The sequence below is a fragment of the Arachis hypogaea genome, chromosome 14, assembly GCF_003086295.3.
Source record: "Arachis hypogaea cultivar Tifrunner chromosome 14, arahy.Tifrunner.gnm2.J5K5, whole genome shotgun sequence".
Taxonomy (NCBI): Eukaryota; Viridiplantae; Streptophyta; class Magnoliopsida; order Fabales; family Fabaceae; genus Arachis; species Arachis hypogaea.
Genome location: NC_092049.1, coordinates 20,023,503 through 20,034,590, shown reverse-complemented (window position 1 = coordinate 20,034,590; position 11,088 = coordinate 20,023,503). Strand labels below are relative to the sequence as shown.

Genomic DNA, 11,088 nt, shown 5'->3' with positions numbered 1-11,088 from the left:
CAAGATATGCCTGTTGACATACATATCTAATAATATTGATTAATAAATTAATTAATCTACTAGTGCTAATAATAGAGATATGAATGATACAAAAACTACTGTTCTCAGAGAGAATAATTACCTATTTTTCATATAAGATCTTAAATAAAATATTTAAACAAAATCGTCTCTAATAGAAAAAATCATGCGCATATATGTTATTCTAAAAAATAAAAAAAGAAAATAATAAATAAATTTGATGCACCTAAAATTTAAAATATTTTATGATTTTTTAATCATATCTATTCTTTTTACGACTATTTACGTTATCAATATAAAAAATAGTTATTTTACTGATATGACACCACATAATTAAATACAAATATAAAATAATTTAATCTGGCAATATATTAAATTAAATTCAAAAGAAAATTAGAATAGATTAACAATAAAGATGAGTGTGTGAGTTAATTATTTTAGAAATGGTGAAAAATTGTGTGTAATCTAGTGTAATGGTTAGTTGATGTGTTTTTCTCTAATATAAATTTTTATTTTATTTTTTAATTTTAATTAACGAATCGGACCTCAAATTTGAGGAATAATAAAATTTATAGAAAAATTTAACGATCATATTTCATGGTGCACAAATCAAGAGGTTCGATTTATGTTAAAATAAATTTTTATTTCACCATAAAACAAATCGGAAGATTCGATTAGCACACTTAAAAAAAATTAATACTAAAATATAAATTTAAGAGTTAGATTTATATGTTTAAAAAAAATAAAAAAGTAACAAATATGAGAGTAGATCGTATGTTTAAAAAAAATTAAAATCGAAAGTAACAAGTCTAAAGTCTCCTTTGTTTCAAAAAAAAAAACAAGTCTAAAGTCTCCACATAAATATAGAGCAACTTCTTGAACATGTGAGGAGTCCTAAAAATTCCACTATAAATAGAGAGTAGTTGGTTGAGGGTAGGGTCATGATAAGAGCAATAACAGTAATAAGTGTTTGTTTAATTTATAAGAAAAATACTTCTCCAAAAATTGTATTCAATGGCTCCAATACCTATTATTTCTCCCATCAACGTTGGACACATTGATGATGTCATAGAACTTAGTAAGACTAAGCCAGACACTATTCCCCAAAGGTTTGTGAGAGACATTACAGAAAGACCAACAATAGCTACGTTAACTCCTAATAAAGCTCACATCATTACTACTCCAGCAAATAATCATCATCATCACATGCCTATCATTGATTTCTCCAATCTTAGTAAACATAACACACATGAACTCTTCCTTCATGAGCTTCTGAACCTTGCAACTGCTTGTAAGAACTGGGGATTTTTTCAGGTAACAACCTACTGGAATTTAATTTGAAATTTTGAATACACACACTAAATTAAAACATATACTTGTGTATTTTTTTTTTCCTGTCTAACTTTTCCAGCTATAATATTTTGAGGATATTATTGTTATTGAAATTTAATTTTTATGCACTAACTTAGTGTAAAGAAATTTTATACAAATAATTAATTTTGTATTTATTACATCAGTAAAAATAATTAATTTTTAGAATTCCTATTTAAACATTCATCTAAATGTATAAATTTAACGGATAAATGGATAATCGTATATATTTTTGGTATCAAAATTAAACTCATTATTATTAGTGTGTATGAAAACTAAAGTTGAGTATGGTGATTATTTTTAGGTGGTCAATCATGGTGTTGACCTCAATCTGATGGAGAGCATAGAGAAGATGAGCAACGAGTTTTTTATGCTACCTTTGGAAGAGAAACAAAAATACCCAATGCTACCAGGAACAATCCAAGGGTATGGACAGGCTTTTGTTTTTTCAGAGGACCAAAAGTTGGATTGGTGCAATATGTTGGCTCTTGCAATTGAACCTCAACATGCTAGGAATCCAAATCTATGGCCTAAGAAGCCAGAAAAGTTCAGGTAACGACCCTAAATGAGTGGCTAAGACATGTGTATGAGTGGCAGTTGTAGCTGTTTCTTAAAGTGCCACACAGGATTCGATACCCAGCAATAGCTAAATTGTAGTGAAATTAGTTTGTGTGAGTGGGGGTGTGTGTTTGAACAAAAAAAAAAAAAAACTTTAATTGATAATTGTCTCCTAATCTTTCCCTTTTATTCCATTATCTTTTTTAAAATATATTTTGTGTATAAATCTATATTTATAGTGTAAGATATTATGTTAATTTATATTTAGTTTATTATAAATCACTCACACTTTATCTAATAATAAAATAGTATTCATTCGAGATATGAGATAAGAACGAAGATAAATAATATATAAGATATATTTTACGTATATTAAAAGCCAAAAAATTTCACACTTTTAGCTATTGATGTTGGGTATATAACTATAGTTAATATTAATTAGTTAATTTTAGTATTTAGATTTATAATTTAAGATGTACGATTTACATATGATTTCGGATTTAAAATTTTAGACAAATAAAATAATTTAAAAAAATTAGTTGATATTAATTAAAAAAATTAGTTGTTTAACATTACTCATTTTATAATTAACATCAACAATTAAAAATACAGAAACACTTTATTTTGTAGCATTCCTGAAATGCTTCCAACAGTATAACTCTTATCTTGATTACTTTATAAGATGCATGATTAAACAGTCATGTGGTGGCAGTGAAACATTGGAAGAGTACTCAAGAGAAGTAAGGAAGCTATGTGAAAATCTGGTAAAGTACATAGCAATAGGACTAGGTTTGAAAGAAGAGGCGTTTGATTCAATGTTTGGGGAGGCAGTGCAAGCAATAAGGATAAACTACTACCCAGCATGTTCAAGACCAGAGCTTGTGATGGGTCTGAGCCCCCATTCAGATGGAAGTGCCCTCACTGTGCTTCAGCAAGCAAAGGGAAGCCCTGTGGGACTTCAAATTCTCAAGGATGGTATTTGGATTCCTGTTCACACTCTTCCAAATGCTCTTGTCATCAACATTGGTGATACCATAGAAGTAATTAAGCCCTCTCCATTTCTCTTTCTTCTTTTCTTTTTTAATGAGGAAAGAATAAGTGTTTTTTCTTTTATCTAATATGTTTTCGGCACCTACTATTATTAGTAAAATTTTTTAAATAGTTTATTTTAAATAAATACATAAAAATGTTTAATTTTTTTATATTTTTAATAAAAAAAATTTAATTTATAATTTTAAAGTTAGCCAGACCCTTCTTTTTATTTTACATTAGGGATAGAGAATTTTAATTCGAATAAACTCTTTTTTTATTTTGAGACTTCTGTTTAAAATAGAAGAGTTATTTTTTATTACACTACTCACACATTTAATTTGCTCACCTGCACTGAGTTTTTCAAACCACATCTTAATTTTAACTGAAGTTTGAATTTAGTGCATTTTTTTTAAGAGGTAGCCAAATTTACCATCTCATCCTTGCAAAGTAATTTTCATTTACAAAGATCTAGAATAAAGATATATGTTACTAAAAATTGATACATAATAAGCTTTAGCTAATGTCTGTTACTAAAAATATATGTTAAGGTTATTGTTAGTAAGAAATTAAGAATTATTAATTTTGTAGGATAAATGATTAAACAAAAGATTATTCATTTTTTAAATTAGTCTTTAAAATATTTTTTTAATTAAATTCGTCTTTTAAAAATTTTAAATTAGTTATTTTAGTCATTCCATTACTTCTGTTGCTAATAGCGTCAAAGTTTATTGATGTGATATGTTAATTGACATTACAATACATATTTAATAGTTCTAATTGGCAGCTAATATGATAAATTTATAAAATTAGATCAAATAAATTTTAAATTGAGAGATTCTAATACCTCAAGTTTTTTCCTTAATTAGGTTTTAATTTGATCTAATTTCATAAACTTGTCATGTTAATAGTCAATTAAGACTCCTATGTGTGTGTTGTAGTATCACTTAACGTGTCATATTAATAAATTTTGACGCCGTCAACAAAAAATGATTGAAGAATTAACTCGATTAATCTAAAATCTTTAAAAGATGAATTTAATTTTAGAGAACTAATAATCTTTTAAAGATGAATTTGACTATTTATTCTGCAGGTTCTCACAAATGGAAAATACAAGAGTGTGGAGCATAGAGCTGTGGCTAATGAGAATAAAGATAGACTCTCACTTGTGACATTTTATGCTCCTAGCTACGAAGTAGAGCTTGGTCCAATGCCAGAATTTGTTGATGCAAACCACCCATGCAAGTTTAGAAGATACAATCATGGAGAATATAGTAAACATTACATAACACATAGGTTGCAAGGAAAGAAGGCCTTAGACTTTGCAAAGATCCAAACCAGAAATGCATTCTAGGAAGGCCCACCTAGCTTTTTAATTGGAAAATCAAGTGTTACCATATTTAAAATTTTATATTACATGACTTATTTTAATTTAATACCAGCGTTGATATATCACACTTAACCTTATTAAGTAGAAATCAAATGTTATAAAAATTAACAGCACAAGTGTATCATGGCCAGCTTCTTGATTCGTGTAGTTAATTTAAGGATAAACTACCAGAATGCATTTAAATTATTTTATTACTGATAAAATTATTTTAAAATTTTATTATCGATAAAAATATCTGTAAATTATTTAAAAATATAATGAAAATGCACGATTGTAAATTGAGATATTTTACATTACCAAAAAAATAATATGATAAGTTAAATTTTTTATGTGACAAATAAAATTTTAATATTAATAAGTAAATTACATTACTTTTTTTTGTTAACGGAATAAATCTTTAGTCACGATGAAATATTTTTTACACATTTTTAAATTATTTAAATACAATTTTATCGATAAAAAAATTTAAAAATATTTTTATCAATATTAAAATAAATCAAGTATATTTTTAATAATTTACTCTTAATTTAATTTAGACGACATAGAAGAATAAGATATGATTGTGGGTTTAACTACTTAAGTAGTCATTCTATCTTGGAAATGGAGCTAGTTAGTGATATCTTATTATGCTAAATTGTACTGGTATGTGAACAACAATGTCAATTAAGACTAAGTATAAAACTGAATGAATAACAGTGTCACTTTTTAATTATGGTCAATTCTATGTGTTTATAAGTTGGTATTTAAATTTTGTCTAACTTACTCCTTGTAAGAAGTTTTAATTTTTTAAAAATTATTTATTTTTATATCTTTTAAAGAGGTAAATACCAAATCGATATCCGAAAAATTTTGGCACTAACAAAATGGTACCTAACTTTTGCTATTAACAAAATAGTCCCTAAAAGATTTTAAAATTTGATAAGTGTGCTCCCAATCTCGCCGGAGCAAATTTCCGGCAAGCATAATGCTCACATAGCCACCGTATTTTAGTGACCTGGCAAACCACCCCCAAACCCTAATCACTTCCTCCCCAATGCATACTCTCCCTCCATCTCCCTCCCCATCGCAGCCCTCCCCCTTCAATTCCCTCTCCCTCCCCGCTGTAGTCCCCTCCCCAACGCACACTCCTCCTCCCTCTCCCCTCCCTAACGCACACACCCCTTCCCTCAACACCACCACAACTTCCACAAGTACCTAAAATCCAGTGCCTTAGCCCTCTCCGTCGCACTTTTCCTCCTTCCTCCCCGTTGCATACGTTGCAGGACATCGCGCGCTGCCCCTCAGCCTCAGGCCGCTGCCGCTACCGCTGATGGTTTCTCATTCTTCATTGTCAGGATTTACGGACTTCGGTGTCCAATTGAAAATGTTGCTTCATTTCTGATTTTTTTTTGTTTCAGAGGCGGATATATGTGCAGAGGAGCGGCGCAATTGAGGTGCTGAAGGGATATGACTATTCCAGACCTTGTTGTGCTTCCGATGGTGGTGGTGGTGGTCCTTGATGGTGCTCTTGCCGTTGAGGTTGTTGTTGCTATTACTGCAAGTGGTGGAGGTTGTTGTTGCTGTTGCTGTTAATGTTGAGGTTGTTATTGCTACGAATGGTGGCGTTGAGGGAAGGAGGAGGAGTATGTGTTGGGGAGGGGGCTGTAATGGAAAGGGAGAGAGAATGAGGGAGTGTGCATTGGCGTTAGGGGGCTACGATGGGAGGGGGAGGAAAGGGATACTGCGATAGGGAAGGAAAGGGAATGAGGGAGTGTGCGTTGAGGGACTACGATGGGGAGGAAGAGGAAGGGGGCTGCGTTGGGTAAGGGGAGGACTGCGATCGAGAAGGAGATGGAGGAGGAGTCTACGTTGGAAGGGAGAAATAAGGGTGTGGAGATAATTTACCAGATCATCGGAATACGGTGGCCATGTCAGCATTGTACTTGCCGGAGATTTGCTCTAACGAGTTCGAAGACACGTTTGTCAAATTTTAAAATATTTTAAGGATCAATTTATCAATAATAAAAATAAGATATCATTTTATCAACGCCAAAATCTTTTAGGTACTGATTTAATATTTATCTTTTTTTTAAATATAAATTTTTAGTCTTTTTATAATAAATAGACACTACTTTTTAAGCGCTATAATATTACCATACAATTATACATTTGTTGCCTCACATTCAGATTCGTAAGACATTGCTCACCCACCACGCAGCTCTGACGTTTACCTTATTTTCTTCTTGACTTTTTATCATCTAATAACATTTAGTCTCATAAGTTTTGCTAATCTCCAGATAATTTGCACGGATTAATTGTTAAAATATTTTTTAAAAAATTAAGTAGCGTCAATTCGGGGCTCAATTTTTTGGAAATGGGGGGCATGTGTGAGCTTTGCTTTGATATGGTTTAGGGGGGAAACAGACATATATGTGGGACAGTTTGTGTCAGTGTGGGTAGCCATGAACTCGGACCGTACGTGTTCCATGGGATGAAATTTTTTTAATAACAACTCGCACGGTCCGATTTGTTTGGTGGGTAGCGAAAATCCGTCTTGGTGAAATCGGACCCTACGAATTCACAAGGGACCATTTTGATAACATGTCGCAGGGTCCGAGTTCTTAGCTGAGGGTGAGGGTCAAAGAACTTGGACCGTAGGTTTTGTGAAGCCTTAGGGGAACTCGGACGGTCCGAGTTGGTCCCCTTTTTTTTTTTTTTGCTTTTCATTTTTAACCTAGTCGAAGGCTCCGATTTCTGTAAAGTTGGCGATATAAAAGTGTTAGGTGAACTGGTGGGAGCTTCTGGCGTCTTCTTCGTCTTCGAACGGCAGCTGCTTCTTCTTTCTTCTCTCTGGTTTTTACAGTTTTAAGATTTGAAAATCTAGTAGGTAAAGATTAATGTGATCATTTTTGTGTGTTGAGTGAGAAAAAATGAGTGACAGAGTATTATTAAAAATATACTATTTTGGTTAGATCTTGTTACAAACGACTGAAGGAGTTAAATTTATATGTGAAAATCCACTAGATATTGTTATTCCTTTCATTATCTCATTTGAAGAGCTGAAAGGTGTAATATGTGAAAAGGTTGATTCTGAGAGGGCAAGAAAGATATCGTGTATGCTATACAGGTATCCGATACCGGTGTCTGGTGGATTCGTCCAGTATCAAACCAAATATGTGACGGACGAGGCGAGCATGCAGGAGATATTTTCAATGTATATTGAAAACCGGTACCAGATGTCGTTCATCGAGTTGTATGTTGAGTTTGAACAATCTGAGGCCGACCGGAATATTCTACGAGAAGATTATAATAGTGACAGTGAAGAAGAGTTCGAAAGCAACTATGAATTTGTTGCTCCAAATGGAGATGAAGATTAAGGTGACAGACCGATGGCCCCAGATGTCACAGAAGTGGCAAATGCACTCGCGAACGAAGTTCCGTTTGAGGAGCCATCCTTCATGCGAGTTTTAGACTTGGAAGCCATGCATGTTCCAGAATTTCCAGAATATATGACTGCAGGTGCGTAAACGTTGTGTTAGTCCTTTTTAAGTTCGACATTGATTCAGTTATGAGTTAGCAAGTTTAGGGGTTTTTTATTTTATTTATTTTTTTACTTTTATTTCCTGGAAGTATTAATTAGAAATTAATAATTAAATTGTCCATAGTGTGGTTGTTACGGATTGAATGAGTTTGTAATAATCATTTGAACTGGTGCCTTCCTTTTGACCGTTAAAATCCCATGAACCGGACTGGAACGGTCCGGTTTAATGGTTTGGCGGTCGAACCTCGTGACCGGTCCGGTTCGTTTGGTATGCTAGTCGAACCGGAAAATGCGGATTTCTTTTTAAACATGCTGCTGTTGTTATTTATTTGTATGGAGTGACATCATACATGTTGTTAGGTTTGGAGTTATAGCATATTGGATTCAGTGAAATTTGAGTAACTTTTACAATCGTTATTGAAATATGTACGTGTTAATAAAGTGTTTGCTGTGCTTGTTGTCACAGCAGAAATTCCTATGGTGGAAGATGGTGAATTTCGCGTAGGTATGGAGTTCAGTTCAAGAGAAGCTGTTATTAAGGCGGTTAAAGACTATAGCATACGACGAAGCGTAGACTACCGGGTGTTTGAGTCTGAGCCGTTGACATTTTATGCCAAGTGTACACAGTATGGGTCAGGGTGTGATTGGCTTATTAGGGTTAGCTTGATCAGCAGGAGGTACTGTTGGGTTATAAGGAGGTATAATGGTAGTCACACATGTACAAGAGCCACCATTTCACAGGATCATTCAAAGCTGGATTCTATCACAATTGCAGAAGCAATAAAGCCACTGGTTGAGGCTGACCCATCCCTGAAGGTAAAATCGGTTATAGCAGAAGTCGAATCGAAGTTCAACTACACCGTCAGTTACCGGAAAGCATGGCTGGCTAAGCAAAAGGCAGTTGAAAAAATATTTGGTGGTTGGGATGCATCGTATGAAGCGTTGCCAATATGGTTTGAGGCCATGTGTCACAAGGAGCCATCAGCTGTTGTCCATTTTGAGACTATGCCTACATATCAAGGCGATGAGTTGGTGGGTGATATTCGGGTATTGCATCGTGTATTTTGGAGTTATTACCCTTGTATTAGGGCATTCAGACATTGTAAGCCAATTGTCCAGGTGGATGGGACTCACTTGTACGGAAAGTATAAGGGTTGTTTGCTTGTGGCAGTTTCACAAGATGGCAACAACAATATCGTCCCAATTGCATTTGCTATTGTGGAGGGAGAGACTTCCGATGCATGGCATTTTTTCCTTAGTAACCTTCGTCAACATGTTGTAACTCGTGATAGTGTGGGTCTAATATCCGACAGGCACGAATCCATAAATGCAGCTGTGGAACGCAGTAACGGAGCGTGGTCACCTCCAAGAGCTTTTCATATGTTTTGCATCAGGCATATAGAGTCAAACTTTTTGAGAAAGTTCAAGGCACCGTACCTCCAAAAATTGGTCGTCAACATCGGTAAGCATTTATGAAATTTAAGCAATTTATTAATAAATTTTCCTTACATAAATCTAATGACCTCCATTCCTTTGCTATGCATATGTTGTGATCTACCAGGATATTCTAGGACGGTGCGGGAGTATGAGGTGCGTTACCAGCGGTTACGGGAACGTGGCGAGGCGTACACAAACTGGTTAAACAGAATTCCTCGCGAGCAGTACGCATTGGCCTTTGATGGTGGGTACCGATGGGGGCACATGACAACAAATCTTATGGAGTGCATCAATTCAGTTTTGAAGGGTGCACGCAATCTCCCTATTACTGCTCTTGTGAAGGCAACATTCTACAGGCTAAATGAGTTATTCACCCGAAAAAGAGCGGAGGCGGAATCAAGGATCAATGCTGGCCATGTCTTCTCTGATATCGTGACCTCGAAGTTGCATGCAAACCAAATTGCATCAGGAAATATTCAGGTTAGTTGCTTTGATCGCCAGAATGAGGTCTTTGAGGTTCGGGAGATGCCAAGTGGACTGGAGTTTGCAGTCGATCTACGTGGCCTACGATGTGACTGTGGTGAGTTCCAGGTGGACAGGATCCCCTGCAGACATGTATTCGCATGTTGTGCCAACCAGCGACTGGATTGGCAACTGTATGTGCATGATGTGTATAAGATGGACCAAGTGCGGCGGGTATACCGAGCAAGGTTTAGGCCACTAGGTAATCCTGCTACATGGCCTGCTTACAACGGACCTCGGTTCATACCAAATCCGTACCTGAGACGGGTAATGAAAGGTCGCCCAAGGATGACGCGCTTTCTTAATGAGATGGACACGCGGATGTTACGTCGTCCTAGGTGATGCACTCTATGTTGGGCTGAAGGACATAGTCGTAGCAGATGCCGACAGACAGATGGTTCGAACACCAACAGAGGTGCCCCGTAGGTTCACAGATTTAAGATGAGATTGTATAATATAACCTGAATGACCAAATTTAATTAACATGATCTACTATATGTAACCTTATACTTTATGACAATCCAGTATTATAACATATCTGTGGCATTAGGGGGATGATGGTTAATACATCAATACATCAATATCTGTATGAGCATATTAAGGTTTTATGAAACATTGTTACATACTCCAGATGATTAATACATTAACAATATCACTACAACATAAGCACAATAAACATAGAATATAATCTGACCATTAGTTCTACTTATTATTACATAATGTCTGTACCCTAAAGGTAATTACTCTAAACAATACAAAGTACACTGAAAACTACATTAAGTCATTAGTACATCATTTCCCACATATACAAATTACCCTAAACAACTACTTTCTCATTGCCCACTTTACATCCTTCACAAAATTTTTGCATTTCTTGGCCGCCTTTTTAAAGACAGAAGGAGTGAAACGATTAGCGCTCCGACGTGGGGGATCGATCCGTAGATTGTAACCTTTACCCTTGTCATCCGGACTGTGTGCCTGACCTGTATACAATGAACGAATAAACAACTAGATGCAGCATGTTACATGTTCATAACCAACATAAAAACAACAAATCAAGAAGAAAATGCCAAAAATAGAGGCCAATTATGCAAACAAGATACATTCAAATATGGAATACATAAAGTAAAATATTTAGAATGATACCATCGTTACGAGATTCTTCGTCCTCATCAAACTCTTCAATATCATCCTCCTCATCATCGCCTTCGTCATCTGGGTCGTCTACTAGATAGGCATCGGT

General features: G+C 34.7%; 2 protein-coding genes across 2 annotated transcripts; both read left to right on the top strand.

Moving 5' to 3' along the window:
- The first annotated feature begins 922 nt into the window (after positions 1 to 922).
- Positions 923 to 4,412, top strand: LOC112741767 (protein LATERAL BRANCHING OXIDOREDUCTASE 1). The gene is made up of 4 exons (XM_025790868.3): positions 923 to 1,332; positions 1,694 to 1,941; positions 2,660 to 2,987; positions 4,070 to 4,412. Exons 1-4 carry the CDS (start codon positions 1,033 to 1,035, stop codon positions 4,328 to 4,330), a joined length of 1,137 nt encoding a protein of 378 aa, XP_025646653.1. The 5' UTR covers positions 923 to 1,032; the 3' UTR covers positions 4,331 to 4,412.
- Positions 4,413 to 7,734: 3,322 nt separating this feature from the next.
- On the top strand, positions 7,735 to 10,187 carry LOC114925190 (uncharacterized). The gene is made up of 5 exons (XM_029292442.2): positions 7,735 to 7,864; positions 8,329 to 8,468; positions 8,628 to 8,839; positions 8,975 to 9,348; positions 9,448 to 10,187. The coding sequence occupies exons 1-5, from the start codon at positions 7,735 to 7,737 to the stop codon at positions 10,185 to 10,187; spliced, it is 1,596 nt and encodes a 531-aa protein (XP_029148275.2).
- Positions 10,188 to 11,088: the final 901 nt, after the last annotated feature.

What these genes read in the sequence shown, in the direction of transcription:
- LOC114925190 (XM_029292442.2), top strand. Translation starts at nt 7,735, where the DNA reads ATGGCCCCAGATGTCACAGAAGTGGCAAATGCACTCGCGAACGAAGTT. An exon ending in GACGAAGCGTAGACTACCGG is followed by an intron (nt 8,469 to 8,627) that starts GTGTTTGAGTCT and finishes ACCATTTCACAG; the next exon opens with GATCATTCAAAGCTGGATTC. An exon ending in AAAATTGGTCGTCAACATCG is followed by an intron (nt 9,349 to 9,447) that starts GTAAGCATTTAT and finishes GTGATCTACCAG; the next exon opens with GATATTCTAGGACGGTGCGG.
- LOC112741767 (XM_025790868.3), top strand. Translation starts at nt 1,033, where the DNA reads ATGGCTCCAATACCTATTATTTCTCCCATCAACGTTGGACACATTGAT. An exon ending in AGAACTGGGGATTTTTTCAG is followed by an intron (nt 1,333 to 1,693) that starts GTAACAACCTAC and finishes GATTATTTTTAG; the next exon opens with GTGGTCAATCATGGTGTTGA. An exon ending in ACATTGGTGATACCATAGAA is followed by an intron (nt 2,988 to 4,069) that starts GTAATTAAGCCC and finishes TTTATTCTGCAG; the next exon opens with GTTCTCACAAATGGAAAATA.